This window comes from Corvus hawaiiensis, chromosome 1 (assembly GCF_020740725.1).
Source record: "Corvus hawaiiensis isolate bCorHaw1 chromosome 1, bCorHaw1.pri.cur, whole genome shotgun sequence".
NCBI classification, from domain to species: Eukaryota; Metazoa; Chordata; class Aves; order Passeriformes; family Corvidae; genus Corvus; species Corvus hawaiiensis.
The window spans coordinates 97,113,446-97,141,019 of record NC_063213.1 but is presented as its reverse complement, the minus strand read 5'-3'; the positions used below and the strand labels follow the sequence as shown (position 1 = coordinate 97,141,019).

Genomic DNA, 27,574 nt, shown 5'->3' with positions numbered 1-27,574 from the left:
TTGGAGGAGGCGGAAGGGGCGGGACGAAGGAACCCGGAAGTGGTATGAGGGTACAAACAGGTGCGGGGGGGGCTCTTAAAGGGGCAGCGGCCTCGGGGAGGGGGAGACGGGGACTTGGGGACATCGGGGACAAGAAGGGGACGCTGGGGACACAGAGGGACACCTGGACTTGGTGCCACTGGGCACAGGGAGGGTGGGAAGGGGGGAGCTGGGTCGGGGAGGGCGGGATTGTGACAAGGGGCAGGTGGGGACAGGGAAGGTGGGGATGGGACATTTGGGCCAGGTGGTGACAAGGGACAGAGAGATGTGGGGACACGGGGATTTGGGGACACGGGGATTTGGGGACACTGGGCACAGGGAAGGCAGGGATGGGATATGTGGCCCTGAGGGATGCTGTGATAAGGGACGGGGATTTGGGGATTTGGGGACAGTGAGCACAGGGTAGACAGGGATGGGATATTTAGGTTCGGGGCGATTGTGACAAGGGACTGGGATTTGGGGACACGGGGATTTGGGGACACGGGGATTTGGGGACACAGGGCACAGGGAAGACAGGGATGGGTATGTGGCCCTGAGGGATGCTGTGATAAGGGACAGGGATTTGGGGACACGGAGATTTGGGGACACGGGGATTTGGGGACAGTGAGCACAGGGAAGGTGGGGATGGGATATTTGGGCCTGGGGGGACTGTGACAAGGGACTGGGGGATTTGAGGACACGAGGATTTGGGGACACAGGGCACAGGGAAGGTGGGGATGGGATATTTGGGCCTGGGGGGATTGTGATAAGGGACGGGGAGATGGGGGACACGGGGATTTGGGGACACGGGGATTTGGGGACAGTGAGCACAGGGAAGGCAGGGATGGGATATGTGGCCCTGAGGGATGCTGGGACAAGGGACGGGGATTTGGGGACAATCCCAGGCTCCAGACCCAGCAGCTCATTAGGAACAGAGCCGATGGCAGTGGCAGAGCAGCAAATTTCCCACAAATAACCCCATTCCCAGCGGTTTTGGGGATTCCCACCAACAAATCCCAGCGTTCCACCCTCGGCTCTTCCCCCCGGCTGCATCCACGATATTCTCAGGAAAAGAGAGGGAAAAGGAGCCCGGATTTGCCTCTGGTGACTAAATTTATTTAGCAAGGAAAAGCTCCCGGCTGCCTCCGGGTACAGCTCAGAAAACTGGGAACAGATCCATCACATAATCCAGGGAAACGCCCTCGGGGGCGGGCACAACTCAAAAATAAAGTGGATTTGTTTAATTTAAAAGCTCCAAAGCAATATAATCTATGATACAATGTACACTGTACACGGGGAAAGGGGGGAGGAGGAGAAGGAAGGAAGGGGAGGGATCCACACACGGGGGGGGAAAAAAAAAAACCAACAAAACGGGGATGAAAGCCCAAAATTCCACCAAAAAAAAAAAAAAGGAAAATAAAGAAAAAAAAAAGGAAAAAAAAAGAAAGAAAGAAAGAAAAAAGAAGAAAAAAAAAGAGGGAAAACGCTGACGTTGCTGGGAAATAAAAATTGGGAGGGGGAAATAAAAATTGGGAGGGGAAGGGGATGGATTTGCCAAGAGAGGGGGGGAAAAAAAAAGAAAAAAAAAAAAGAGTTTTAGGGGGAGGAAATCCAGGGGATTAAATAGATTTAAAAAAGCACTCATGATCCACAGGGTGGGGATGTGGGAGAGGGGGAGCGTAAGGCAACGATCTCCATAGAAAAAAAGGGATTTTCCAAAGGGAATATAGATATTTATAGCTATTTATAGACTTTAAATATATAAAGTAGGAATGTGCTGTGGAGCCTCTCCCGGGTGTCCCCTCCGTGCCCGTGGCTCCTGCCCCACATCCTGGGGCACTCTGGGGAGGGGGGGGAACAGCTCTGGGCCACCCCCTGACCCCCTGTAGGGCCGCAGGGAGGGGTCAGCCCCACACCCCCTTTTATTTTTTGGGGTGCTCAGGGGGATGCTGGGGACATCCCCAGGGGTTCCCCGCTCGGGAGTGCCGTGGATCCGGGATCCGGGGTGTTGGGATTTGAGGTGGGGAGGTGGTGGGGGGGTTGAAGGGCAGCTCCAGGCCCATCACGGTCCCCCCGCTGTCCCCTACAAGTTCTTGGTGACCAGGTGGGTTTTATAGTGCTTGGTGAGGTGGTCGGAGCGCATGAAGCGTTTCTGGCACTGGGCGCACTCGAAGCGTTTGTCACCTGTGGGGAGAGGGGACGCTCAGGGGGTGGCATTTGGGGGGGTGGGTTTGGGACACCCCCTCTGTGCCTGCGTTGTCCCAAACTGCCAGTGTCACCCCAATCCCCACGCCAGGTGTGTCCCCTGTGCTTTTGTAGGATACCTCAGTCACCGGGATAACCCCAAACCAAGCAGGAACGTCCCCAAAATCTTCCTAATTGATCCCCACCCTGGGAATTCGGGGAGAACGTGCCCGGGATCATCCCACGGCGCTCTGCTGTGGCTCTTGGGGTGGTGGTGACACACCCAGAGCAGCAGAGATTCCCTAAAATCCTCCGACACCCCCAAAATCTTCCTGCAGTCCCTCCCAGTATCTCAAACGCCAAGATAATCTGGGGTCCAGGATCATCCCACAGCGCTCTGCTGCGGCTCTTGGGGTGCTGGTGACACCCCCAGGACAGGTCCCCGTTAATCCCTGCCACCCCTTTGCAGGACACCTCTGTCACCGGGTAACCCCAGAGCAGCAGAGATTCCCTAAAATCCTCCGACACCCCCAAAATCTTCCTGCAGTCCCTCCCAGTATCTCAAACCCCAAGATAATCTGGGGTCCAGGATCATCCCAGTGCTGCCCTGTGGCTCTTGGGGTGCTGGTGACACCCCCAGGACAGGTCCCCTTTAACGCCCCTGTCCCCTTCCTGTGACACCTCTGTCACCCCCATCATTGGGACAACCCAAAAGCAGCAGAGACCCCTCCCCCAAAATCTTCCAGTCCCCCCCAAAAAACCTCCAACCACAAACACAACGTGGGGTGTCCCACCCTCCCAGTGCTCCGGGGCGGGATTTGGGGCAAATTCTTCAGAAAAGGGGACCCCCCAGAGGTACCCCAGACCTGTGTGAGTGACTGGGGCGGGATTTGAGGTGGGATTTGAGGGGAATTCTTTGGAAAAGGGGACCCCCCAGCAGCCCCCAGACCTGTGTGAGTGGCTGGGGCAGGATTTGGGGTGAATTCCTCAGCAAAGAGCCCCCCAGCAGCCCCCAGACCTGTGTGAGTGACTGGGGTGGGATTTGGGGCAAATTCCTCAGAAAAGAGCCCCCCCAGAAGCACCCACACCTGTGTGAGTGGCTGGGGCAGGATTTGGGGTGAATTCCTCAGCAAAAGGGGACCCCCCAGAGGAATCCCAGACCTGTGTGAGTGACCGGGGTGGGATTTGGGGTGGGATTTGAGGGGAATTCTTTGGAAAAGGGGACCCCCCAGAAGCACCCAGACCTGTGTGAGTGACCAGGGTGGGATTTGGGGCGGGATTTGGGGTGAATTCCTCAGCAAAGAGCCCCCCAGCAGCCCCCAGACCTGTGTGAGTGACCAGGGCGGGATTTGGGGCAGGATTTGGGGTGAATTCCTCAGAAAAGGGGACCCCAGAAGCACCCAGACCTGTGTGCGTGAGTGGGGCAGGATTTGGGGTGAATTCCTCAGCAAAAGGGGGCCCTCCAGAGGAATCCCAGACCTGTGTGAGTGACTGGGGCGGGATTTGGGGCGGGATTTGGGGTGAATTCCTCAGCAAAGAGCCCCCCAGCAGCCCCCAGACCTGTGTGAGTGACCAGGGCGGGATTTGGGGTGAATTCCTCAGAAAAGGGGACCTCAGAAGCACCCAGACCTGTGTGAGTGACCGGGGCGGGATTTGGGGCGGGATTTGGGGTGAATTCCTCAGAAAAGGGGACCCCAGAAGCCCCCAGACCTGTGTGAGTGACTGGGGCGGGATTTGGGGCAGGATTTGGGGTCAATTCCTCAGAAAAGGGGACCCCAGCAGCCCCCAGACCTGTGTGAGTGACCAGGGTGGGATTTGGGGTGAATTCCTCAGCAAAAGGGGCCCCCCCAGAAGCCCCCAGACCTGTGTGAGTGACTGGGGCGGGATTTGGGGTGAATTCCTCAGCAAAGGCCCCCCCAGCAGCCCCCAGACCTCTGTGAGTGACCAGGGTGGGATTTGAGGGGAATTCTTTGGAAAAGGGCCTCCCCAGCAGCCCCCAGACCTGTGTGAGTGACCGGGGCAGGATTTGGGGCGGGATTTGGGGCGGGATTTGGGGCGGGATTTGGGGTGGGATTTGGGGTGAATTCCTCAGGAAAGGCCCCCCCAGCAGCCCCCAGACCTGTGTGAGTGACCGGGGCGGGATTTGGGGCAGGATTTGGGGCGGGATTTGGGGTGAATTCCTCAGGAAAGGCCCCCCCAGCAGCCCCCAGACCTGTGTGAGTGACCGGGGCGGGATTTGGGGCAGGATTTGGGGCGGGATTTGGGGTGAATTCCTCAGGAAAGGCCCCCCCAGCAGCCCCCAGACCTGTGTGAGTGACCGGGGCGGGATTTGGGGCAGGATTTGGGGCGGGATTTGGGGTGAATTCCTCAGGAAAGGCCCCCCCAGCAGCCCCAGACCTGTGTGAGTGACCGGGGCGGGATTTGGGGCAGGATTTGGGGCGGGATTTGGGGCGAATTCCTCAGGAAAGGCCCCCCCAGCAGCCCCCAGACCTGTGTGAGTGACCAGGGTGGGATTTGGGGCAGGATTTGGGGCGGGATTTGGGGCGAATTCCTCAGGAAAGGCCCCCCCAGCAGCCCCCAGACCTGTGTGAGTGACCAGGGTGGGATTTGGGGCAGGATTTGGGGCGGGATTTGGGGCGAATTCCTCAGGAAAGGCCCCCCCAGCAGCCCCCAGACCTGTGTGGGTGCGCGCGTGCCGCTGCAGCTCGTCGGAGCGCGTGAAGCGCTTGCCGCAGAACACCCAGTTGCACACGAAGGGCCGCTCGCCCGTGTGCAGCCGCACGTGCGCCCGCAGCAGCGACGTCTTGCGGAACGTCCGGCCGCACTCCGGGATGTGGCAGATGTGCTTCTTCTTCCCGGGATCGCCCGGCCTGCGCAGGGAAAGGATCACGGGGATGGATGGGGTCGGGAAGGAGGTTTGAGATCATCGAGTCCAATCTGTGAGCTGAGACGTCCTCAGCAAGCCCAGCACCGGGTGCCACGTGCAGGCTTTGTTAAAGCCCTCCAGGGATGGTGGCTGTGTCCATCCCTGGGCAGATTCAGTGTGGAATTCCTTTCTGATGTCTGACCTAACCTTCCCCTGGCACAGCTCGAGGCTGTGTCCTCTCATCCTGTCGCTGTTCCCCAGGAGAAGAGACCAAACCCCGCCCGGCTGGGAGTTGTGGAGTGACCAGCTCACTCCAGAGCCTCCTTTTCTCCAGGCTGGACAACCTCAGCTCCCTCAGCTGCTCCTCACAGGGTTTGTGCTCCAGACCCCTCACCAGCCTTGTTGGCCTTCTCCGGACACTCTCCAGCCCCTCAATGTCCTTCCTGAATTGGGGGGCCCAGAACTGGACACAGCACTCGAGGTGCAGCCTCACCAGTGCCCAGTACAGGGGAAGAATGACCTCCCTGGCCCTGCTGGCCACTCCATTCCTCATCCAGACCAGGAGCCACTGCCCTTTTTGGCTCATGTTGGTTGTCCACCAGTACCCCCAGCTCCCTTTGCTGCCTGGGTTATCCCGGGAGAGGCGGATGCAGCTCCGAACTCACCGCTTCTCGCCGTCCTTGCAGTTGGGGCAGGTGCAGGCCATCCTCCTCCTCTTCTCCCCGGGCTGGATGTCCCCGGACAGCGCCTGCTCCATCTGCAGCTGGATCTGGGTGGGGCTCAGCCCGCTGATGGTCACGTTGTTGCCGGACACGTTCTGCACCGTCAGCTGCTGCTGGCCTGGGGAGGGAAAAGTGGGATCAGGATCCATCCACGCTCCTCCCAGCGGACCCTAAATTTGTCCCCGCTTCCAGCCCTGCATGCAGCACAGCCCCCTTTGCCCCGTGCTGCTCCCGGTAAGTCCCTTTTTTCTGAATATACTGTGCGGTTTTTCAAAGTTTTCGGTTTTCGACCCTTTTGGGGGGCGGGGAAAAAAAGGATCAAAGAGGAAACAAAAAAGAAACTTTGAAAAAACGTGCAATATATTGAGCAAAAAAACGGGACTTACCCCGCAGCCTAAGGGCCGCTCCAGGCTCGGGCGTCCCTGGCAGCCGTGACGGGGGCTGGAAAGAAGAAGACGGGGTCAGCGTCAGCAAGCGGGATGGGGATTGGGAATGGGATCGGGATGGGATCACTGCTCCTGGGGCAGCAGGGAGGAGGAGGAGGAGGAGGAGGAGGAGGAGGAGGAGGAGGAGAAGGAGAAGGAGGAGGAGGAGGAGAAGAACAAGTGGGATTTGGCAGCGGAGCAGCGAAGGCAGCAGGGAGGGAGCGCAGGCGAAGAGCGAGGGATCCGCCGGGAAGGCAGCGCGGAGCCGAGGGACGCAGCAGCTCCGGAGGAGGTGGGAACGTCCTGGCTGAGCCCTGGCCCAGCTCATCACACCCGTGGGCAGCAGGTCCTACTGGTCCCCTCCACATTTGCCCCTGGAATCTCCAATTAAATCCACCCCCCCCCCCCCCCCCCCGGGAAAGGCGATCCCGGGAGAACGGCGGAGCGGGGAACCGCGCCGGGACGGGATTTGTGCTGACGCCGCTCGGAGCCGGGAAAGGAGGAGCAGATTGCCACTGGCAAAGGCAGCTGCTGGAGCAGAAACCGCGGCAGGCAGCAGGTCTGGCTGGATCAGGAGGGAGATAAAACTCCCCGCAGACACGGCTCCCTCCCCTCGGCTCCTCGGGAAAGGGCTGGCGGCGGAATGGGGGCCGGGGCGGCTGCAGGGACGTGGCTTTCTCGGGATCGGGAGCACCGGGGTGGTGCCCGGCTGGTTTTGGGATTAAGGAAGATCCCTGGAGTGAAGGGGTCACTGCCTGGGAATGGTGATCCCTGGCCATGGAGCTGGAAGAATGGAGCTGTGTGTATGCAGGTGCCTGTGCCGGGTTTGGGAACTCGGGAGAGTTCCTTGTTCCCAGGGGATGCAGGGAGATGTTCCAGCCCCGGGATGGGGGGATCTGGAATGGGATCCATGGCAGGGGTGGCTGCAGAAGGGACAACTCTGTCCCTCTGCTCAGCTGGGTCCCAATTCTCTGGGGAAAAAACCACCTCAGGGATTTGGGAACAGAGCTGACGAGGCGACAGAGCCGAGCTGAGCTCCCGGGAAACCTCAGACGCTTCCTGCAGCTGTGTCCCTGCTATCCACAGCCTGCCAGGATACGCCCGGAATCACCCAAAGAACACCTTGGCAAACACTCCCAGCTTCCTGGAGCCACGACAGAAGGTGCTGACACCTCCTCCACAACCACACTCCCCCCTCGGGGCCACGAGGGATCCCATCCCACCCTCAGGAGCCTCGGGGAGCCGCTCACCAACCCCATCCCCGGCCCCCAACTCCCGCCCGGTGCCACCCACCTCCGGTGTTGGTGATGGTGACGGGGACGCCCTGCACCTGCACGCCGTTGATGTTGATGGTCTGCATGGCCTGGGCAGCTGCTGCCAGCTGTGCCGCGTTCAGGCTCAGGATGCCCCCGGCCGGGGCGATCTTGGGCAGCGGCCGCTCCTTGCGCGGGGCCGGTTTGCGGCCGGCGGGGCCGGGGCTGCGGGACACGGGGCTGCCGCAGGACGTCCCCGACGACGGAGGCACGGCCACGGAGGAGGCCTCCTGGAGCAGCACGGTCTGCAGCTCGCCTGAGGGGGTCTTGAAGTAGACCTGGAGGAGAGGAAGAGGGGTGGGATCCACCCGCACAGCCCAGGAATTGCGGGGATGGTTTGGGTCGGGATGGAGCTTAAAGATGGGCTCATTTCAACTTGCAGGGACGTTTTTGGTTGTCCCAGGTGGCTCCAACCTGGGCTTGGACACTTCCAGGGATGGGGTGGCCGCATCTTCTCTGGGAATTCCATCCCAGCCCCTCCCCACCCTCACGGGGAAGTGAATGTGGACCTTTGTGGCCCTCCTGGAGAAAGGAGAAAGGGCCTGGCTTTTGCTCAAGGCAACACAAAGACACCAACCCCTCTCCCAGCACCCGTCATTTCCCAGGAACTCCCCAGCAGGCTGGCTCATCCCAACCCCACCTGGGCACTGGGCAGGTTTCAGGGACACCAGAGCCCCTCCAGGTCCTATAAAAGCAGGATGGCCAGGCTGGGAGAGCTCCCAAATCCCTGCAGAGGGAACAGCTCCAGCAGCTGGTGCTCCCAACCACCAGAGAACCCACCCAGCAACGCCTAAACCCGACCCCAAGCCGGGAACACCTCACAAACCCTTCCAGCTCCTAAATCCTGGGAGTAACACTCAGAGCAACCAGCAGAGACAGACCCCCCCTCCCAAAACCCCAAACAGGCGATACCTGGGTGGGAGTGGGCTCGGCCGCCTGGATCTGGAAGTTCTGCGAGGATTTCTGGGGCACGGTGGGCAGCGTGGCCGAGGCGGCCTGCACCACGCGCAGCGCCTGCTGCGGGATCTGCACCACCTGCGACTCCTGCTTGGGCTGCACCACCTGCACCTGCTGCACCACGGCCGGCTGCCCCGAGCCCGGGCTCTGCACGATCAGCAGGTTGTTGCCAGCCTGGATGATGTTCTCCGCCGTGGTCTCGATCAGCACCGTCTCCACCTGCTCGGCCACGGCCACGGCGGCCGGCTGGGTGGGGGACATGGCCTTTTTCCGAGGCTTTTTGCTGGGTTTGGAAGGGCTGTCCGTGAGGAGCTGGGCCTGGCCGCCCGTCTCGGGGCTCACCAGGTTGTTGACGGGCAAGGTCAAGGTGACGTTGCTGGCCCCGGGCAGTTTGACCACGCCGCCGCCCGCGCCCGATGCCGCCGCTTTCTGCGCCGGGGCCGGTTTGATGGGCACGGGCTTGTGCGAGGAAGAGGAAGGCGTGAGGATGGCCTGGTTGGTGCCCGGGATGATCTGGATCTGGTTGGGCTGCACCTGGATGGTCTGAGGCGTGCCAGGCTGCAGCTGTGGCACCGCCTGGTACTGGATGCTGGAGGAGGACGAGGATGAGGACGAGGAGCGCGAGCCTTTGTTGAGCACGGCCGGGTTCTGGATGGCGAAAACCAGCTGCCCGCCGGGGTAGGAGGTGCCCACCTGGGAGCCCTGGATCTGGAAGAGGTTCCCTTTGGAGGACAGGATGCCGATGCTGTTCTTGGCCGAGCCCAGGGGCAGCGGGGCGGGTTTGATGGGCACCAGTTTGCGAGGGGTGGGCTGCGGAGGGGCCGGCGGCGTCACGGCGGCTTCCACGGCGGGGGGACCGATCTTGCTACATGTGGCTGCCAGCAGGGCCAGGGGAGAGGGCTGGGAGTCCTGGGGAGACAGGGAAATCAGTGCCAAGCACCCGCAGGAACCAGCCCGTGCTAATGAGACGCCTCTGATTAAGGGAGCTGCTTAATTACCCGCGTGTGCCTTTACGGGATCGCAGAATTGCAGGATCGCTGTGGTTGGAAAGGATCTTTGAGATCATCCAGTCCCACCTGGGTGACACTTTGTCACTGGGTGCCACGTCCAGCCTGTCCTTAAACGCCTCCAGGTGACCTCACCACCACCCTGGGCAGCCCATCCCAAACAAACCAATTCCTAAATTTTCCTCTGATGAAATCCCTGCCCACGTCCAGCACCCCACTGCCTTTAGCAGTGGTGACATCGGGATGGTGACAACCTTTAAACCCCATTCCTGTGTCTTTAAAACCACCACGAGGCTGTGGATATCCTGGAAACCTCCTGGGATTCACCCCCTGGAACATCACAGACAGCTCGAATCCCAAACCCACCCTGAGGTACACGAGAGACCCTCAGGGAAAACACAGGGAGGAGCAACAAACACCGGGATCAGGACTGGGAATGAGCCCCCGGAGTGGCTCCAGGGCCTGTCCTGCTGTCCTGGCTCCTCCTGCATCCCGGGCAAACTCCTGAGGACGGGCTGGACTCACCTGGGCGGCGGAGGCGGCCGGCTGCAGGTATTCACTGGGGCTGACGGCGGCAGTGGCTGCCATGCTGTCCCTCGAGCTGTGGGGACAGGAGCGGGCAGGGATCAGCCCAGCAGCTCCTCGGGGAGCCCAGCCCGAGGCTCTGATCCCAAGGGATTCCCCTGGGATCTCCCAAAATCATCCCACCTCACCCCCACCTTCAGAGGGGCGACGGAACCGCCCCCGGCGCGTCCCCTTCTCCCCCCGCTTTGGCCTTCGTTTGCTTCCCAGAGGGAAATCCCAGCGAGTGCTCCCGGATCTCCCTCGTTTTCCTGCAGCCCAGCACAGCCCTGGCTTGAAGGAGCAGCCCCCCAAAACTGACAGAGCCCCCCCAGCTTCGAAGCAGGTGCGCCCGGCGAGCCGAAATCTTCCTGTTTCCAGCCCGAAATCTTCCCATTCCCAGCCTAAAACCTTCCCAGTCTGAAACCTTCCCATTCCCAGCCTTAAATCTTCCCATTCCAGCCTGAAACCTTCCAGTTTCCAGCCCAAAATCTTCCCATTCCAGCCCAAAATCTTCCCATTACCATCCTGAAACCTTCCTGTTTCTAGCCCAAAATCTTCCCAGCCTGAAATCTTCCCATTCCAGCCCAAAATCTTCCCATTCCAGCCTGAAATCTTCCCATTCCAGCCTGAAACTTTCCCATTCCCAGCCTGAAACCTTCCCATTTCCAGCCTGAAATTATCCCACTTCCAGCCTGAAACCTTTCTGTTTCCAGCCTGAAATCTTCCCAGTTTGAAACCTTCCCATTCCCAGCCTGAAACTTTCCCATTCCCAGCCTGAAACTTTCCCATTCCCAGCCTGAAACCTTCCCAGTTCCAGCCCAAAATCTTCCCATTCCCAGCCTGAAACTTTCCCATTTCCAGCCCAAAATCTTCCCATTCCAAGCCCTGCTGCCTGTTTTTCCAACTTTGGGAATTAAAAGGAATTCAGGGCAAGATTCGTGGCTTTGAACAGTTTCTTTTTAAGGGTTTAAGCCAGGGGGGGACAAAAAAAAAAAAAAAAAAGACTCCTAAATCCTCACGATTTGCTCCGTGTTTTCTTCTGGATTTGGAGACAAATTTCCTTTGGCAAGTTTCCCTGGCCACTCCATCAGATTTCCCTGGATAAGCACGGGCTGGCTGAGGGTGACAGGGACAGCCCTGACCTCAAAGGCCCTTCCTGGGAGCAGCCAGGATGTGGGGAAAAAAGGGGAAAACGAGGAATTTCCTTCGTTTTGAAGCTGCCAGGACCTTTAAACCGGGAGAGAATTCCTCCAGGAGATGGAGGAGCAGCCAAATCTCCCGCAAAACCCCAGGTGAGACCTCTTGGATATCCCGGGATAACGGGATATGGGGAGTTTTTCCTCAAACTGAGCCACTGAGAGGTGGAAAAACCAGGAAAAGTCACAAAGTGGGAACAGCTCCAGCTCCAAATCCTTGGGAAGAGGCAGGTGGGAGTCGTGGGTGCCTTGGAAAAGGGCACCCATTCCCTTGGGATGTGCCCAGGGCTGGCCCGGGATAAACGGGAATGTTCTTCCCGGGATTTTGTGCGGCTGCTTCCATGGGAATTAGAGCCGAGGATTAACAGCCCCGGCTGCGAATCGGAGCAGGGCTGAGCCCGCCAGGGAGGAGGCAGATCCCGGGAAAAATCCCATTATCCCGGAAAAATAAATGGGGATTTGACCAAGGGAAGCCCGGGGTGATCCCTCCGTGTGTTTCCCACCCGTGGTGGGAGCTCGGGTGAAGCAGAGCGCCCTAAAATCCATGGAAAACTCCCCAAAAAAAAAAACCCCCAAACCCCTCGGGATTAACAAAACCTCCCCCAAGAGCAGCAGCTCCATTTGTTTTTCCAGGGAAAACGAACATTCCAAGCCTAAAGGGGCTCAAGCACCCGCGGATTTCCATATGAACAGCAGGAAATCGGCAAAGCCTCGGGATAATCCCGGCCGGGATTTACGGAGGGATTGGGTTCAAACCCGCTCCGGGGCTCGCCAGAACCCACTTTGGGGTTTGTTGGGTTGTTTTTTTTTTTTTTAAATTCCCGGTGTTTTGAGGGATAAAGAGGAAAAGCAGCTGAAATCCAGGGAGCTGGGAGCACGGGAAGGAGCAGCCTCTGGGATGAAAGAGTGGGAATCAAAGTGGATCTTGGGGAACCCTCGAGGAGGGGAACTTCCAGCAGCATCACAGCGTCCTGCTGGGGCTGGACACGCTCAGGAATCGGGGAGAAGGCCGCGTGTTTGTCCCCTTGGTGCACCCCAAAACCCGGGATGGGTCCGGCCGCTGCCCAAAGCCCGCCAGGGGAAGGAATCCCATCAGGGAAATGAATCCCACAAAGGGAAAACAGCCCCAAATCCCACCAGGGAAATTCGGGAACCATCCCGAATCCCACCAGGGAAACGAATCCCACCAGGGAAATTCGGGAACCATCCCGAATCCCACCAGGGAAACGAATCCCACCAGGGAAATTCGGGAACCATCCCAAACCCCATCAGGGAAATGAATCCCACCAGGGAAATTTGGGAACCATCCCAAATCCCACCAGGGAAATTCGGGAACCATCCCAAATCCCACCAGGGAAACGAATCCCACCAGGGAAATTTGGGAACCATCCCAAATCCCACCAGGGAAATTCGGGAACCATCCCACATCCCACCGCGGCAACAGCTCCCCCAAAGGGAACCAGCCCGAATCCCTCTCCAAACCCCACAAAATCCCCATCCCCAACTCCCCCTCCGCGCGTCCCCAGCCCCGCCACCCCCCCAAAAAAAAAAAAACCCCTAAAACCGGGGCGGCTCCCGCAGACCCCGACCCGGACCCCACGTGTGGGGGGCGCCGGGCCCACCCCGCCCCCGCTGCCCCGGGACCCCCCGAGCACCCCGGGAGGCCCCCCCAGAACTGACCCCGCCGCCTCCGGACCGGGATGAGGCGAGAATCCCCGGGGACCCCCCCTCACATCGCACCCCGGGCCCCCCCCCCGGCCCCTCCGGGCGGTCCCGGGAGAGGCGGGTCCGAAAGGCCGGGCCCGCCCCCGACCGGGCCCCGGCGCCGGAAGCGCCGCCCGCCCGCCGGGCGCTGGGGGAGGGCGGGCCGGGGAGGCCGCAGGTCGCTCCCCGCCCCCGGCGGCCCCGGCGTGGCCGCGCCCCGGCCCCGCTCCCCCTGCACTGACCGGCCGGGGGCGGCGGCGGCTCCGACCCGCTCACGGCGCCATCTTCCTCCGCCGGGCACCGCCCTGCTGCGCCCGCCCCGCGAGGGGTTTTTGGCCAATCGTTGGCCGGCTTGCCAGCGTGCTGACCAATGGGCGGCGAGATGGTGGAACGGCGGCCAATCCGCGGCGGGATGGTGGGTTATGGGCAGCTGCTCCGAGCAATAGGGCTCGGGATGGAGGGACCGCTCGGCCAATGGGCGCGGAGCGCCGAGGTGACGGACGGCGACCGAGAGCCAATAGCAGGGTGGCTTTTTGATTGACAACACAAACAGCCAATGGACGCGAGCCCAGCCTGTGTCCGTCGGCTGTTTGATTGACAGGCCTTCGGGGGGACGGACTTCCTCGTGGGCGGGACCCGCCCAAAACACGGATTTTTATCGGTCATCCGATTTTGATTGACAGATTTACCAGGCAATGGAATGGACGAGGAGGACGAGCTGCGCTTGTGATTGGCCGAGGGGGGTCTGAGCAGTTGAAGCCGGATGACGTCAGCGGCGCCCCCCCGCGGGTGGGGAGTCCCGGGGATCCCCCTCTCTCCCCCCCCCCATCAAAGGCTCCTCGGAGCACCCCGGGGTGGTCAGTGAGGAGCATTTGGGGGGGGTCCGGGTGTGATGTCACCCAACGGGGGCTCCCGAAGGACCCCAACACCCCCGGAGTGGGGGCACAGCGGGGTTCCCGTCCCCCTGCAGAGCTCGGGGTGCTCAGAGGGGCTGGGGGTCCCCACAGCCCCCTCCCAGAGCTGGGGTGCTGGGGGAGCGCGGGGTGCTCGGAGGGTTTGGGGTCCCCGGTTCTCTTGTAGGGTTCGGGGTGCTCAGAGGGGTTCCCGGTCCCCTTTCAGAGGTTGGGGTGCTCGGGGGGGTTCTGGAGGGGTTTTGGGGGTGCTCACTCCCCTGGCAGTGCTCAGGGTGCCGGGGGGGATTAGGAGTGCCCAGTCTCCGTGCGGATTTTGGGGTGCTCGGGTTCACAAAGACCGGGGCGTTCCGGGGGTTCAGGGCTCTCGGCGGGATGTGGGGGTGCCCCTTCTACGAGGGGCTCGGGGTTCTCTGAGAGGATGGGGGTCCCCATTCCCCTTGCCGAGGTTCGGGGGGGGGGGGCTCAGGCTCCGTGGCGGGTTTTGGGGCGTTCCAGCTGCCAGAAGTGACGGCGATCCCCGACCCCTTTGCAGAGCTCGGGGGGTGCCCAAAGCGGACGGGGACCCCCAACCCCTCAGCAAGATCGGGGTGCTCGGGTGGAGGAGGTCCCAGAGGGGGTCGGGGGTCGCCGCCGCCGCCGCCGCCACCACCGGGGGTCCCGCCCCCACCCCGCGCCCCCCCGGCGGTGCCAGCCCGGGGGTGCCCAGCTGGCTCCAGCCCCCACGGGACCAGCAGCTCCCACTGGAGCCAAATAATTGCTCGGTGCTTTGTTGTGCCGTGTCTGTGGCCGCGGGGCCTCCATTTGTGGGAACCTGCTGTGGCGAGAGCCTCCCTTTAATTACCGCCCTCCCCGCGCTCCGGTTACTCATCACCGCCTGGCACCGGCGCCCCGACCCCCGCCCCGACACCCCAAAAGCCACGCGGGGGTCCCGCCGGGGTGCCGGAGCCCTCCGGAGCCACCCCGGCACCCCCCGGCTCCCTCCCGCCCCTGGGGCGCTGCAGGTGGAAGGGGCGGGGGTGGGGTTGGGTGGCCCGGAGGGGTCCCCGGGGCTTGGGGACACTCGGGGACATCCCCAGGGACACCGCGGCTCCGGCCAAGCTCGTAAAAGCCGCGGGAAGCAGCGCGGACGCGGGCGTTGGGTCTCTGTGCCGGGGACACGGGGACAGCCACGTGTGGGACGTGGCCGCGGCTCGGTGGCACCTGGCCCGGACCCCGATTCTGTCCCTGCGCCCCGGGGCGGGACCCCGGAGCTGGCGGGGGACATCCCAAATGGCATCGTCACCTCCCAGGGGCGGCACCCCGCGCTGGGGACCCTGCGAGGTCAGCCCGGGCTGGCGGGGGACATCCCAAATGGCATCGCCACCCGGGCTGCGGACCCCCGGCGGCGACCCCGCAAGTGCGGCCCAGGCTGCCAGGGGACATCGCACGTGGCACTGCCACCCTCCAGGGAGGGGACACCGGCTGGGGACCCCGAGCGGGGCTGTCCCCGCGGGCTCCGCCGAGGCTGGCACGGAGGGAGGGGCCAGGGTGACCCCCGGAGCCCCCCGGGTGGGCAGCGGGAGGCTCCGCTCCGGCCGGTCCCGCCCCGGCTGAAGGGACAAGTCCCGGCCTGTCGCTCCCTGCCTCAGTTTCCCCGGGCGGGAGTGACGCCGGCGCGGGCGCGATCCGTGTCACCGTGCCTTGGAAAGGGACATCGCCACCGTCCTGGAGGTGACACTGCTGCGCAGGGAGGGGGGGACAGGGATGCGCTGGTTGGCACGGCGTGGCTGGGATGGGGACACGGGGACACACAGCACGCGCAGGCTGCACCGGGAGGTCCCGGAGGACCCAGAGGAGCCGGAGCGGTGACACGGAGCGAGGACACGCCATGCCTGCAGTCCCCCTGCCCGCTGTCCCCAAGCCCCCCGTGCCCACGCTCGGCCACGGGAACTGCGGCTCCTCCCCCGTCGCCGTCCCTCAGCGTCCCCAGCCCCTTGTCCCTGTCCCCAGTGCAGCCGGGTCCCATCCCCGGAGCACCCTTGTCGCCTTCTCCCGGTGCCGCTGTCCCCAGCGCAGCTGCGTGTCCCTGTCCCCATGCCCGGTGCGTCCCCGCGTCCCCGTTCCCCGTCCGTGTGCCCCATCCCCGGTGCAGCCCCGTGTCCCTGTCCCCAGTGCCGCTGTGTCCGTGTCCCCCTGGTGCAGCCCGGTGTCCCATCCCCGCTCCAGCCCCGTGTCCCCGTCCCTGTCCCCAGTGCATCCGCCTGTCCCAATTCCCTCTGCACCCATGTCCCCATTCCCGCTGCAGCCCCGTGTCCCGTCTCTGGTGCAGTGTCCCTGTCCCCAAAGCACCCGCGTGTCCCAATTCCCATCCAGGTGTCCCATTCCCACCACATCCGTGTGTCCCATTCCCAGCGCAGCCGTGTCCCCACGTGCCCAGTTCAGCCCAGTGTCCGTGTCCCTGTCCCCGTCCCCACGTCCCCGTCCCCGCTGCCTCCACGTGCCCCGTGCCGGGCGGGCGCTGCCGGGCGCTCCCCACCCCGTGCCGGGCAGGTTTCCCCAGGCCGTGACTGACAGCCGGGCCGGTTGGGCGCAGATACGGCAGCGAGATTAGCACGGGACTAATTAAAACTCAAATTAAAAATCGCATTTAACCCTCCACCGAGCTGCCAGCTCCGTCGCCGCGTCGCAGAGGTCGAGTCCCGACAGTAATTCCTGCTCCCGCTGAGGAAACGCTGCCTCCGGGCACGCCGTGACCTGGCGCACGCTGCGGGCAGGGGAATCCCGTCGCGATAATCCCGATAGGTATCTCTGCCAGGCTGGCAGGTGGCCCTGTCCTCGGGGAGCAGGTGGGCAGCCCCTTGCCAGCTGTCCCCCAGGGCATGCTGGCTGGCACGGGGCTCGGTCGTTGTCCCCGTGCTGGCCCAGCTTGGGCACAGGCAGGGGGTCGTGTCCCACCATTTATTGTGACACCCCCGTGGGGCTGTGACCACCTCGCAGGGGCTGTGACCACCTCGTGGGGACCTTTACACCCCCCCTAGGACTGCGCCCACCCCGCAGGGCTGTGACCACGCAGTGCCACCACCATCCCTTCCTCACCTGGCATCGTCCCCACCGCGCCACCTCCAAGAGTCTCGGGGTCCCCCCCGGGCTCCCACCAGCACCCTCAGCAGGTTCAACGTCACCCCAGCGTCACCCCCTCGGGGCCGTCTGGGCGTGAGGCCCCCCAAAACCCCCGGGGAGCTCCGTCTGTCCCCGTCTGAGGCCCCGCGGGCACCCCCGAGGTGTCCCCCCGGGACGGGGCGACCCAGACGGCGCAGCCCTGCGGCACCCGCGGCAGAGCCCCCTCGGGGACCCCTCCGGGGCACCCCGACTGCGTGATCAGCACCCACCGGCGTGGGAGGGCGCACACGGATGTGCTCGGGGCCAGGGATGAGCTCAGACACGCGGTGTGACACCCGCTGCGCACACAGCGACGGGGACACGCTCCTGTCCCACTCCCCTCTCCGATTTCTTGTATGGCCCAGGAGGAAATCGCCGGCCTTTCCGGAGCCGGGAGCGTTTGAAGTGCTCGGCCACAGGGCTGGGAGGAGGCTTGGGATGTCCCTTTGTCCCCCAGCATCGTCCTGGGGCCTGAGGGGACATCGCTGTGCCTCTGTTCCTCCATCCGCGTGGTACTGAGGGGGCCGGGAGGTGACTGTCCTGCTCCATCCCTCTGTCCTGCTCCATCCCTTCATCCCCCACCCCGATTTCCCCTGGGGTCAGCGCCGTCCCCAACCCCCAGTGCTGTAGGGCTGCGTCTCCCCAGCCCGGTCCTGCCCTTGTCCCCCTCCCTGTCACCCACCAGGGCACAGCGACGGCCGTGTCCCCTCCGGGCCAGGCTGTGCCCAGCTCTGGGGACACCTCCGGCGAGTGGGGGGGACACCCCGAGGTCCCGCTGCAGTTTTGGGGAGCACCGACCCCTCCTGTCCCCACCGCGAACCCACCAGTCCCTCCTCGGTCCCTCGCCGGAGCTCCCTGATCACTCGGAGGGATTGGAGGCATTTGCCTCTTGCCTTATAATTTATGCAAATGAGCTCTGTAATTAGCTGTAATTTCAGGGCACTGGCTCGGGGTTTCAGACACTCGGTGGCGAGAGGAGATCCCCCCTGGAATGCGCCGGGATTCCCTTCCCATGCGTGGTCCCAGCTCTGCTTGAGGGGGCTCCCCAGACACCCCAAATCCTGGTCCCCCCAGTCCCCCCAGTCCTCCCAGTCCCCCCAGTCCTGTGCCACTGCCTCATCCCATTTCCAGACTCATCCCAGCAGGATCCCTGCCCAGGATCTGTGTTTTGGGATGGGTCTGGAGGGTCCCAGTGGGGTTTTGGGGGCCGGTGCTGGCAGGATGAGGCGGTCAGGGCCTTCCCAAATCCTCATCCTTGTCCCCACGGTGTTCCCCACATCCTCCCACCCCGCAGCCCCTTCCTGGAGCGGGGCCTCGCTGGGAATGGCGGGGATGGGAGCAGCTGGGACCCTCCTGCACTGGGAGAACTGGGAGAAGTCCCTGGAGCGAAGGGACGTGGGACAGGCCACGTGTGCGGGGTGCACGGGTGGCTGAGGGGCAGCTGGGGACCAGGAGACACGGTCCCTGCTCCCTGTGGTGGCACGGCGGGGATGGGGATGGGGACTGGGATGGGGACTGGGATGGGGATGGCCGGAGCTGCGCACGCCCAGTTTGCCCCAAAGAGCTGTTGGTGGCCACGATCCAGCCCCCAACAGGGGTCAGCCAGGGAGCCCGAGGCCACCAACAACACTCGGGGGTCCCCAAGCTGGAGCAGCCACAGGAACGGCCCTGGATCCTCCTGGGCAAGCAGAGCAGAGGAAACACAGTGAGACGCTGGGGTTGGGGGTCCCCCCCAAATCCCCCATATGTGCCCTACAGAGCCCCGTGCATGTGTTCAACCCATTTCTGCACAACCAACCCCCACCAGCCGCTCGTCCTGCCCCTTCCCACCCCGGCATCCCCACGGCAGGATATCCCCATCCCGGGGTCCCCATCCTGGTGTCCCCATCCCGGGGTCCCCATCCCAGGATCCCCATCCCAGGGTCCATATTCCGGGGTTCCCATCCCGGGGTCCACATCCCAGGATCCACATCCTGGGGTCCCCATTCCAGGATCCCCATCCCAGGATCCCCATCCCAGGGTCCCCATCCCAGGGTCACCATCCCGGGGTCCCCATCCCAGGGTCCCCATCCCAGGATCCCCATCCCAGGGTCCCCATCCTGGGGTCCCCATTCCAGGATCCCCATCCCAGGATCCCCATCCCAGGGTCCCCATCCCAGGATCCCCATTCCAGGATCCCCATCTCAGGGTTCCCATTCCAGGGTCCACATTCCAGGATCCCCAGCCCGGGGTCCCCAGCCCGGGGTCCACATCTCAGGGTCCCCATCCCGAGATCCCCATCCCAGGGTCCCCATTCCAGGGCCCCCATCCCGACGTCCCCATCCCGACGTCCCCATCCCGAGATCCCAATTCCAGGGTCCCCATCCTGGGGTCCACATTCCAGGGTCCCCATCCCGCGGTCCCCATTCCAGGATCCCCATCCCAGGGTCCCCATCTCAGGGTCCCCATCCCGAGACCCCTATTCCAGGGTCCCCATCCCGAGGTCCCCATCCCGAGGTCCCCATCCCAGGGTCCCCATCCCAGGGTCCCCACCCTCCACGCCCACCCCGGGACGCCCCTCCCGGAGCCCGGCCGAGCCGGGCCGTGGGGCCGCGCTCAGCCCACAAGGCAGCCGCGTTTCGGTGGCGGCGGCGGTGGAGCCATCCCTGCTGCGATGATGAAAACCAGGAGAGTTTTCCCCAAGGCGAAGGAGGAGCTCCCTGCACCCTCCGCCCGGCCGGGCGCTTGGCAGGCTCGCCGGGAGATGCGGGCTCCCACGCGGCAGCCGGGATCCTGGCGCTGCCAGCCCGGTCCCGGCTCTGCGGGGCCACCAGCGCCTTTTCCCGTGCGATGTGGGGACGGCTGGGCTCCCACCGTGCCCACCGGGGTCCCCACGGGGCTCTGATGGCCACCGGCCGGGCGCAGGGGTTTGAAATGGGGACACGACGCGCCGGTGATTAAGTGGCTCCACTGGCCGTGGTGTTGTCACCCGGCAGCTCCCGGGGTTTGTCCCTGCCGGCAGCCTCGGGGGGGGACACGGGAGACAGGAGGGGTTGGACACCCCCGGCCAGGTGGGGACAGGCTCAGCCAGGACCTTCTGGGCTTTTTTGGGCTGCCCCAAATCCAGCGGGGTCACGGTGGGTCCTGCCACCAGCGTCCCACTCCCTCCCGCCGCGGGTCCGGCTCTGGCCCCAAAATTGTCCCCTGTGTCCATCCCTGTCCCATTTATCTCACGGCCCAGGCCCGAGGCGCCACGGGGGGCACTGAGCCCCTCACGGGGACAGGTGACATCCCTCCGTGTGTCACCCCCGGGGCGGCGACACAAACCGGGGGTCCCCGCGGGGGTGGCAGGGGGACAGCGGCCACCCCCGCGTGTCACCCCTTGATGTGGGGACAAGCGGGGGGCCCGGGGGTCTCCGGGAGGGGGTGGCAGGAGGGGAGGGCAGCCACCTGCGTGTCACCAACAGCCGAGGGGGGACAGCTGCCCTGCCAGGGGACAGAAGGGGTGCCCGGGGGTCGCCGGGGGGGTGGCAGGAGGAGGCGGCCACGGACGCGGGAGGGAGGGAGGCGGTTGTTGCTTTCTTCTTTAATTACCCCCCTGCTTGCGGTGTCTGCTGCGAACTTCCCGTCCCCTCCCTCCGCTTTCATCCGCCGGATCCTGGGACCGGAGCCGGCTCCTGTCAAGCGGTGGGGCTGCGGCTCTGCCTCCAAGGGTTAAAATCACCGGGGCCGGGGGTGGAGCTGGGCGGGGGGGCGGAGGGAAGAGCCGGCCGCCGGGCTGGGACCCGGCCATTCCTGCTCGCCCGGCCCAGTGGGTGCCCCGTCCCTGGGGAGCCGCGCGGGTCCCTCGGGGTCCCCTCGGGAAGCAGCGCCCGCGCCACGCCGATGAGGACGGACCCGCCGGGACCTCGCTGCCGCTAGACCCGTACGTACCCCCGGTGCTGCCGGACGCGGGGACCCCCGACGGGACCCCCGGGAGGGTCCCGGGGACGCGGCTGCCCTGACCGGCGGCTGCGACGCGGCCGCGGCGGTCCCACCGCCCGCTCCGGCCCCGGCAAGTCCCTGCTCGCCACCCCGCCGCATCCGCTGGCCACCGGGGCTCCCGGGACACGGCGCTGTGTCCCCCCCGCTCCAGTTTCCAGCGCGACCCCCTCCCCGCGGGACCGGGACTCTTCCCGTGGGGCTGAGACCCCTCCCGGGGTGCCGAGCCCCCGCTCCGGTGCCGAGTCCCGCGAGGGGCTGCACAGACTGGACCCCCCCCCCCCCCCCACCCCCGCCGCCACCGGTGCGGCCCCGTTCCCCTCCCCAAAAATCCCCGGGGAGCTCCGCTGCGGCTCCGGGAAGCGCTGCCGTGGGCCGTGCGGCGGGGACGATCCCGAACCCACCGCACCCCCCGACCCCGCAGCGTCCCCCCGACATCGGGGCACCCCCCCGGGACTCACGGCATCCCCCCAAAACCGCGGCATCCCCCGAGCCCGCGGGCCCGGCTCCCACCGCCGCCCCCGTCCCCCCCCCGTCGGGGCTGCCGGTGCTGGGGGCAGCGGCGCCCGCCCGGCCCCGCCGCGGGGCGAGGCACCGGCGGGGCTGGGAGACGGGGCCGGGCCGCCTCTGCCCAGCCCGGGCCGTGACTCACGGGACGCTTCACCCGCCGCTGCCTCAGTTTCCCTGCGGTGAAATGGCCAACGCGTCGCTGAGCCCCGCCAGGGAGGGAGGGAGGACGCTGGGAGCCCCTGGGGATTTTTGTCATCATTCCCGGATGGAAAAACGTCCTGGGAGGTTCCATGGCTGGCTGAGGCAGGCCCGTGGATGGGGGGTTCTCCCAGCGCTCCCCCCATCCCAGTCGTGGCCCTTTTTCCCCGGGTTTGGAGCTGGGATGGGGGGGACGGTGCCGCTGGTCACGGCGGGGCTGCACTGCGGGGGTCGCTGGGACCCCCGAGCCGAGGGGGATGGTTGGGAATGGGGTGAGCCAGGAGAGCCCTGATGGGGCCGTGCTGGATCTGATGGGGTGGGACCGACCCCCGGACCCCACGGAGGATCCCTTCCACTCCCTTTGGAGGTTAGGGGGGCTGTGGGATGTCCCTGCCAGGTCCCCTCAGTCCTCAGATCTGGGGGGACCCTGTGGGTGCCAGCTGCCGCCCCAAAGCCCCGTGACGGGCTGTCACCGCGGCGTTTTGTGGGTTTGACCCCAGTTTTGAGCTCATGGGGAGCAGGGGTCTAGGAGGGGTCAGGACCCCACTGAGCACCACCGCGAGTGGGAGCGAGGGACCCCCTCAGTGCCAGCCCTCTCCGACCCCACTCGTGTCCCCAGGAGGCAGGGACGGTCCCCACTGGGGAGCAGGACCCCAAAACCTGCTCAGCTGCCACCCCGGGGGGCTCATCCTGCCCCCACGAGTGTCGGTGGCACAGGTACAGGTGGGTCCTGTCGGGGAGATTTTGGGACCCCCCCTCAAAGCACCCACCCTGATCTTTGGGGTCGCCCTGCCTTCCTGGGTGACACCTGGCAGGGGAAAACGGTGTCCTCACTCAGTTTGGGGGGTCTTCAGCATTGTGGGGACCCTCTCCCTGCCCTGGAATCGCAGTGCTGGGATCCAGGGGCTCTGGGGCTCCGGCCCCTTTGTTCAGGGGATCTCCCACCCCAAATCTTTCAGCACCCCCCAAATGTGTCCCTAAAGGTCCGTCCCTGTCCCACGCGGGCTGGGGGTGCTGAGGAGCCGGGGGGAGCAGCGTGGGGGAGAAGGAGCTGGTGGCGAGAGGGGGCAATGGGGGGGTTTCCAGGGAGGGGGGGTCCCGGCCGCCCCTCGGCGCGGCGCCGGTGGGAAGGTGGGGGGCGGGAGCCGGTGGCGGCAGGTGGATTTCGACACCGGGGTGGGGCCCGTCCCCAGTGGGGTTTGCACAGCTCCCGCTGAGTCACGGCCGCCCTGCTGGGAGCCTGCGGGTGCCCGGGGGTCTGGGGGTGCCGCCGGTGCCCCCGGGGCCGCGGGGCCGCGGGCGAAGGCAGCCCCGAGCCGGGCTTCAAAGCGCTGCCAGGGGCTCGGCCCGCGGCTTCGCTGCCTCATCCTGCTGCCAAGCGGCCTGGGGGTGCAGCCCCCCCAAAAACGGGCCTGAGGGCTCCCAGCTGGGCCCTGGGCTTGGGGCGGGAGCAAAGGGGGGAGTGATGGTTTCCCAGCCCGGCTGGGATGCGGGAGAGCCAGGTTGGCCTCGTGGGTGCCGTGTCCCCCCGGGGGTGCCGTGTCCCCCCGTGGCTGGGGCATGGGCTTGGGGATGCCACCGCTGTCCCCTCGGGGACCCGGCCGCGCTGGGGGACAGAGTCAGGGAGGTGACAAGGCAGATGTTGGAAGTTTCCTTGGATTTTGGAATTAGGCACCGACCCCTTTGGGCTGCAGGCGGGACCCACCGGCACCAGGGGCTGGCACGGGGTCCGTAGGGGACAGGGACGGGTCTAAGGGGCGTCCCCCCAAACTGGTGCCACCATCGTGGTGTCACAGCGGTGTCGCAGAGCAGCGCAACCCCCTCGGTGGGGGGCTCAGTGACCCCAAAACGCAGGCGGCGCGGTGCCGGTGCGCGCAGGGACGGGGGGTGCGGAGCTGTGCCCCCCCCCCTTTTCTCACAGCTCTTCTCCCCCTCCCCGCCCGCCCCGCTTGGCCCCGCAGGTCTGTGCGCGCCGCCGCCCCGCAATGCTGACGGCGGTCTGCGGCTCCCTGGGATCCCAGCCCTCGGACGCGCCCCGCGCCTCCCCGACCCACCTGGACCTGCAGCCGCTCCAGCCCTTCCAGCCCCACGGCCCCGCCGCGCCGGGGGCCCCCGACTTCGCCTCGCCGCTGCCGCCGCCGGAGCTGCCGCTGCCGGGGCCCGACGACGCCGCCGCCGCCGCCGCCGCCGCCGCCGCCTTCGCCGCCCCCGGCGCCTACGAGCCCCATGGCCCCCCGAGGTTAGAGCTGCCCCCCGACGGCCCCGCCGCCTCCGGAGCCTACGCCAAGCTGCTGCCGGCCGCCCCGGACATGGCGCATCCCTACGAGCCCTGGTTCCGACCCCCGCACCCCGGCGCCCCCGGCGAGGAGGGCGGAGGTGTCAACTGGTGGGACCTCCACGCCGGAGCCAGCTGGATGGAGCTGCCCCCCGGGCAAGGCGGGGGGCTGCAGGTGCCCGCGCACCCCGGGCTGCCCGCGGCCCTGGGCGGGTACGGCGGGGGCGAGCACCAGCTCTGCGCGCCCCCCGCCCACCTGCTGCCCCCGCCCGCGCAGCATCTCCTGGCGGCCGAGGGGGTGAAGGCGCTGGAGGGGCCCCCGGAGCCGCGGGGGCCGGAGGCGGAGGGCGGGGGGCGGCCGAAGGGGGCCCGGCGGGCCGTGCCCAGGGGCGGGGGGCAGGCGGCGTGCCGCTGCCCCAACTGCCAGGAGGCGGAGAGGGGGGGCCCGTGCCCCGAGGGGGTGAAGCGCAAGCACCTGCACAACTGCCACATTCCCGGCTGCGGGAAGGCGTACGCCAAGACCTCCCACCTGAAAGCCCACCTGCGCTGGCACAGCGGCGACCGGCCCTTCGTCTGCAACTGGCTCTTCTGCGGCAAGCGCTTCACCCGCTCCGACGAGCTGCAGCGGCACCTCCAGACCCACACGGGCGCCAAGAAATTCTCCTGCCCCGTCTGCGGCCGCGTCTTCATGCGCAGCGACCACCTGGGCAAGCACATGAAGACGCACGACGGCGGCAAGGACGGGGCCGAACCCGAGGGCAAAGGCGCCGGGGACCCGTCGGCCGCCAAGGGAGGCAAGAGGGAGTCGGAGGGGGGCACGGCCGCCCCCACAAACTGAGCCGCTGAGCCCCGGGGGGGACACGGATGGAGGTGGGGCGGGGGTGGCCGGAGGGGACCCTTCGGGGCCGGTCTCCGAAGGGATTTAGGGCGGGGGTGGGCGCAGGGCTGGCACCTTGTGCTGGGAGCGGTGGCGAGGCCGGGGACAAGGCTGGTGGCACGGCCCCGTCCCCCGCTGCGGCGTTGGGGAGCGCCGCAGCCGGAGCTGCCCCGCGGCGGTTTCACTTGTCCCGCTCCCGCTCTCCCGCCCCGGTTCTTCCCCCCCTCCCCTCCCCGATCCTCCCCGATCCTCCCCCGGCTTCCCAAATCTTTTTTTTTTTTTTTCGGGAGGCTGCTGGCAGGCGGCGGGGCTGTTTGGGAGGAACATCAATGGGAGCCGAAGGAGCAGGCGCTGCCCGGGCACGTCCAGCCCAAAGGGGAGGAAGGAGAAGGAGAAAGGGAGAGAGGAGGAGAAAGCCGGGAGCCTCCGCTCGGAGAGGGCGGCCGCAGCCCCCCGGCCCCCTCCCCACGGTCCCCTCCAAACTGTGGCATGCGGGGCTCGGCCCCCAGCCCGTGCCAGCCCCGTTCTCTCGTCACCCACGAGGTTTTGGCACAGTCTCCCACGGGCGGCACGCGAGGGGTCGGGGGCTGGCGACATCCCCCTGCCCCAGCTGGGGATGCTGAGCTGGCGGGGGTCCCCCACCCCTTGGAACCCCGCTTTGGCCGGGGGGGCTTGAGGATGCGAAGCCCGGTTTTTTTTTTTTGGCCTGAATCGTGGCTAAAACGGGGGAAAACGGAAGAAAGGAAAACAAAAAAAGAAGTCCTGCGTGAATGTGAGCCGTGGGGGGCTGCGGGGGCCGCGGCGGGCGAGCGGCGGGCGGCGGGCGGTTGCCCAAGCGCACACCTGCAGCTTTCCCACACCCACCGCCGCGGCCCCGGGCGGGAAGCACCGGGGCGGCCGCGGGCCCGGGAGAGCCGGGACGGCCGCATTCCTCCGGCCTGGCACGGCCGCGCTGCCCGCCCGCCGCCCCGAGACCCCCGCCCGCCCCCCCGGCACCGCCCCTCCCTGAGGGGCATCCCCCACCCCGGGCGAGCTGCCTGTGCCCCCTTGTCCCTTCTGGGGACCCCACTGGGGACCGCAGCCATCCCCCTGTCCCCTCAGGGACCCCCGCTGTCCCCTCCGTGCATGCTGCCTGTCCCCCTGTGGCCCCGTAGCCGTCCCTCCCCGGGATCCTGTCGTTCCAGGGAACTCTGCCTGGCCCCCCGTGCATGCTGCCCGTCCGCCCGGGGACCCCATCGCTGTCCCTTCCCAGGTCCCTGCACCTCCGGGGGACACCCCGCGGTCTCCCCCACCAGGGACCCCGTAGTTTTTTCTCCCCTGGGGTCGCCCCCCTGTCCCCAGGGCACCCCGTATCTGGCCCGCACCCCTGGCTGGGGGTCCGTGAACCTCGGTTTTTAGATCTTTTGGGGTCTTACACCCCGATTTTGGCAGAACCCCTTGGACACAGAAGGAGACGCTAAAGCCGGGACCTGGGAGGGGGAGGGGGGTTTGGGGGGGCAGCGCTGGGGTCGGGTGGGGTGGGGTTCGCTGGCTGCTCAAGGCACCCGGGGGTCCCCCCGGCGCTGCTCCCCAGCCAACACCAGTTCAAACCAGTTGGGAATCTGGGGAAGGGGGAAGATTTGGGGGGGAGGGGGCGCTGATCCCCCGGTATGGCCCCATCCTGGGGGCTCTGGGGGGGCCGCGTCAGGGGCTGCCCGAGCTCGGAGCACCCCGAGGTCAGGGGGAAGGGGTAGAAGTGAAGTCGAGTGGGGTCCGTGCCCAGAGGGCGCCCCGAAGCCTTCGGTTTTGAGTGTTGTATTATTATTATTATTAATTATTAATTATTATTATTAATTATTATTATTTTATTAAGGTGAAGCCAGGCTTTGCCGCTCGGGCAGAGCGGATGTCCCAGGCCGAAGCTGTGGCCGTGGGCTGTGAGGATGGGGAGGGGGAGGACCCCTCAAAGGGTCCCATCCCTGTCCCCATCCCTGTCCCCATGGATGCGGGAGGGGCTGGCAGCAGCCCCCCTGCGCCGTGGGGCAGGGACGAGCCGTGGGGCTGGGACCCCCCAGCACGAGGTGAAGTCTCGCTGGGGGGGTCTGCGAGGACGTGTCCGCAGCCCCAGCACGGCCAGCGCTGTCCCTCGGCAGGACTCGGGTGACCTGGGCTGTCCGCAGCTCTCGAAGGACGTCCCCGACTCCGGCATTTGCCTTTTCCAGCACAAAACTCCCCGTCGGTGTCCCCCAAATGGGGGATTTCACCTCCCGATGGGACCTCAGGGGGGCTCAGGACCCTCCCCAAGGTCCCACAGTGTCGCACCAGCGGGATTTTAGCCCGGCTCCAGCAGCATCTGGGGGGCTCCGGCCTTTTGGGGACCCCCTGCTGCAGCCGCAGATTGTGGGGGGCCGCACCGGGGGCACCCCACGGGTGGGCTGGGGAGGGAACGGCCGCGCAGGGAGCCCCATGGCCACGCCGGGACTCGGGGTTCAGCCTCAGTGAGCTGCCCCAGAGCCGGGGGGCTGCGAGGGGGGGCCCCAGGTGCGCTCTGCCCCCGCACCCCCGGGGCCCTGCCTGCCGCGATGGGGCAATGAAGGCGGTAAAACCGGGTGGGGAGGGACGGCGGCCGGGAAACCAGTCCAGCCTGCTGCGGCGTGGGGATCCCGGCCCCGCGCCCCGAACCGCCGCGTCCCCCACCCACCCCCGGGGCAGGGAGGGACCGGCCCGGCCGGGGCCCCGGGCTGGGGGCGGTTGCGGGGGGGATGGA

The 27,574-nt window shown here is 65.9% G+C and overlaps 3 protein-coding genes across 8 annotated transcripts; 2 read left to right on the top strand and 1 right to left on the bottom strand.

Annotated features, from left to right (window-relative positions):
* Positions 1-1,424: 1,424 nt before the first annotated feature.
* Positions 1,425-13,284, bottom strand: SP2 (Sp2 transcription factor). Of its 5 annotated transcripts, none has more exons than XM_048318555.1 (7): positions 13,199-13,284; positions 10,018-10,093; positions 8,441-9,394; positions 7,509-7,806; positions 5,734-5,908; positions 4,879-5,072; positions 1,425-2,202 (listed from the first exon to the last, which is right to left on the bottom strand). In XM_048318555.1, the coding sequence occupies exons 2-7, from the start codon at positions 10,078-10,080 to the stop codon at positions 2,102-2,104; spliced, it is 1,785 nt and encodes a 594-aa protein (XP_048174512.1). In that variant the 5' UTR covers positions 10,081-10,093; positions 13,199-13,284; the 3' UTR covers positions 1,425-2,101. The 5 variants fall into 5 exon arrangements, with proteins under 5 accessions (XP_048174512.1, XP_048174509.1, XP_048174507.1 ...); XM_048318552.1 differs by lacking the exon at positions 13,199-13,284 and adding an exon at positions 12,933-12,992; XM_048318550.1 differs by lacking the exon at positions 13,199-13,284 and adding an exon at positions 10,481-12,717 and having other exon boundaries at positions 10,018-10,442.
* On the top strand, positions 12,953-21,661 carry LOC125334813 (basic proline-rich protein-like). Its single transcript, XM_048322000.1, has 6 exons — positions 12,953-13,298; positions 13,640-13,682; positions 14,403-15,266; positions 16,923-17,062; positions 17,111-17,295; positions 20,909-21,661. Exons 1-6 carry the CDS (start codon positions 12,953-12,955, stop codon positions 21,659-21,661), a joined length of 2,331 nt encoding a protein of 776 aa, XP_048177957.1.
* SP6 (Sp6 transcription factor) lies at positions 20,713-26,325 on the top strand. 2 transcript variants are annotated; one of them, XM_048318727.1, is made up of 2 exons: positions 20,713-20,912; positions 23,638-26,325. In XM_048318727.1, the coding sequence occupies exon 2, from the start codon at positions 23,662-23,664 to the stop codon at positions 24,787-24,789; it is 1,128 nt and encodes a 375-aa protein (XP_048174684.1). In that variant the 5' UTR covers positions 20,713-20,912; positions 23,638-23,661; the 3' UTR covers positions 24,790-26,325. The 2 variants fall into 2 exon arrangements, with proteins under 2 accessions (XP_048174684.1, XP_048174675.1); XM_048318718.1 differs by lacking the exon at positions 20,713-20,912 and adding an exon at positions 21,785-21,847.
* Positions 26,326-27,574: the final 1,249 nt, after the last annotated feature.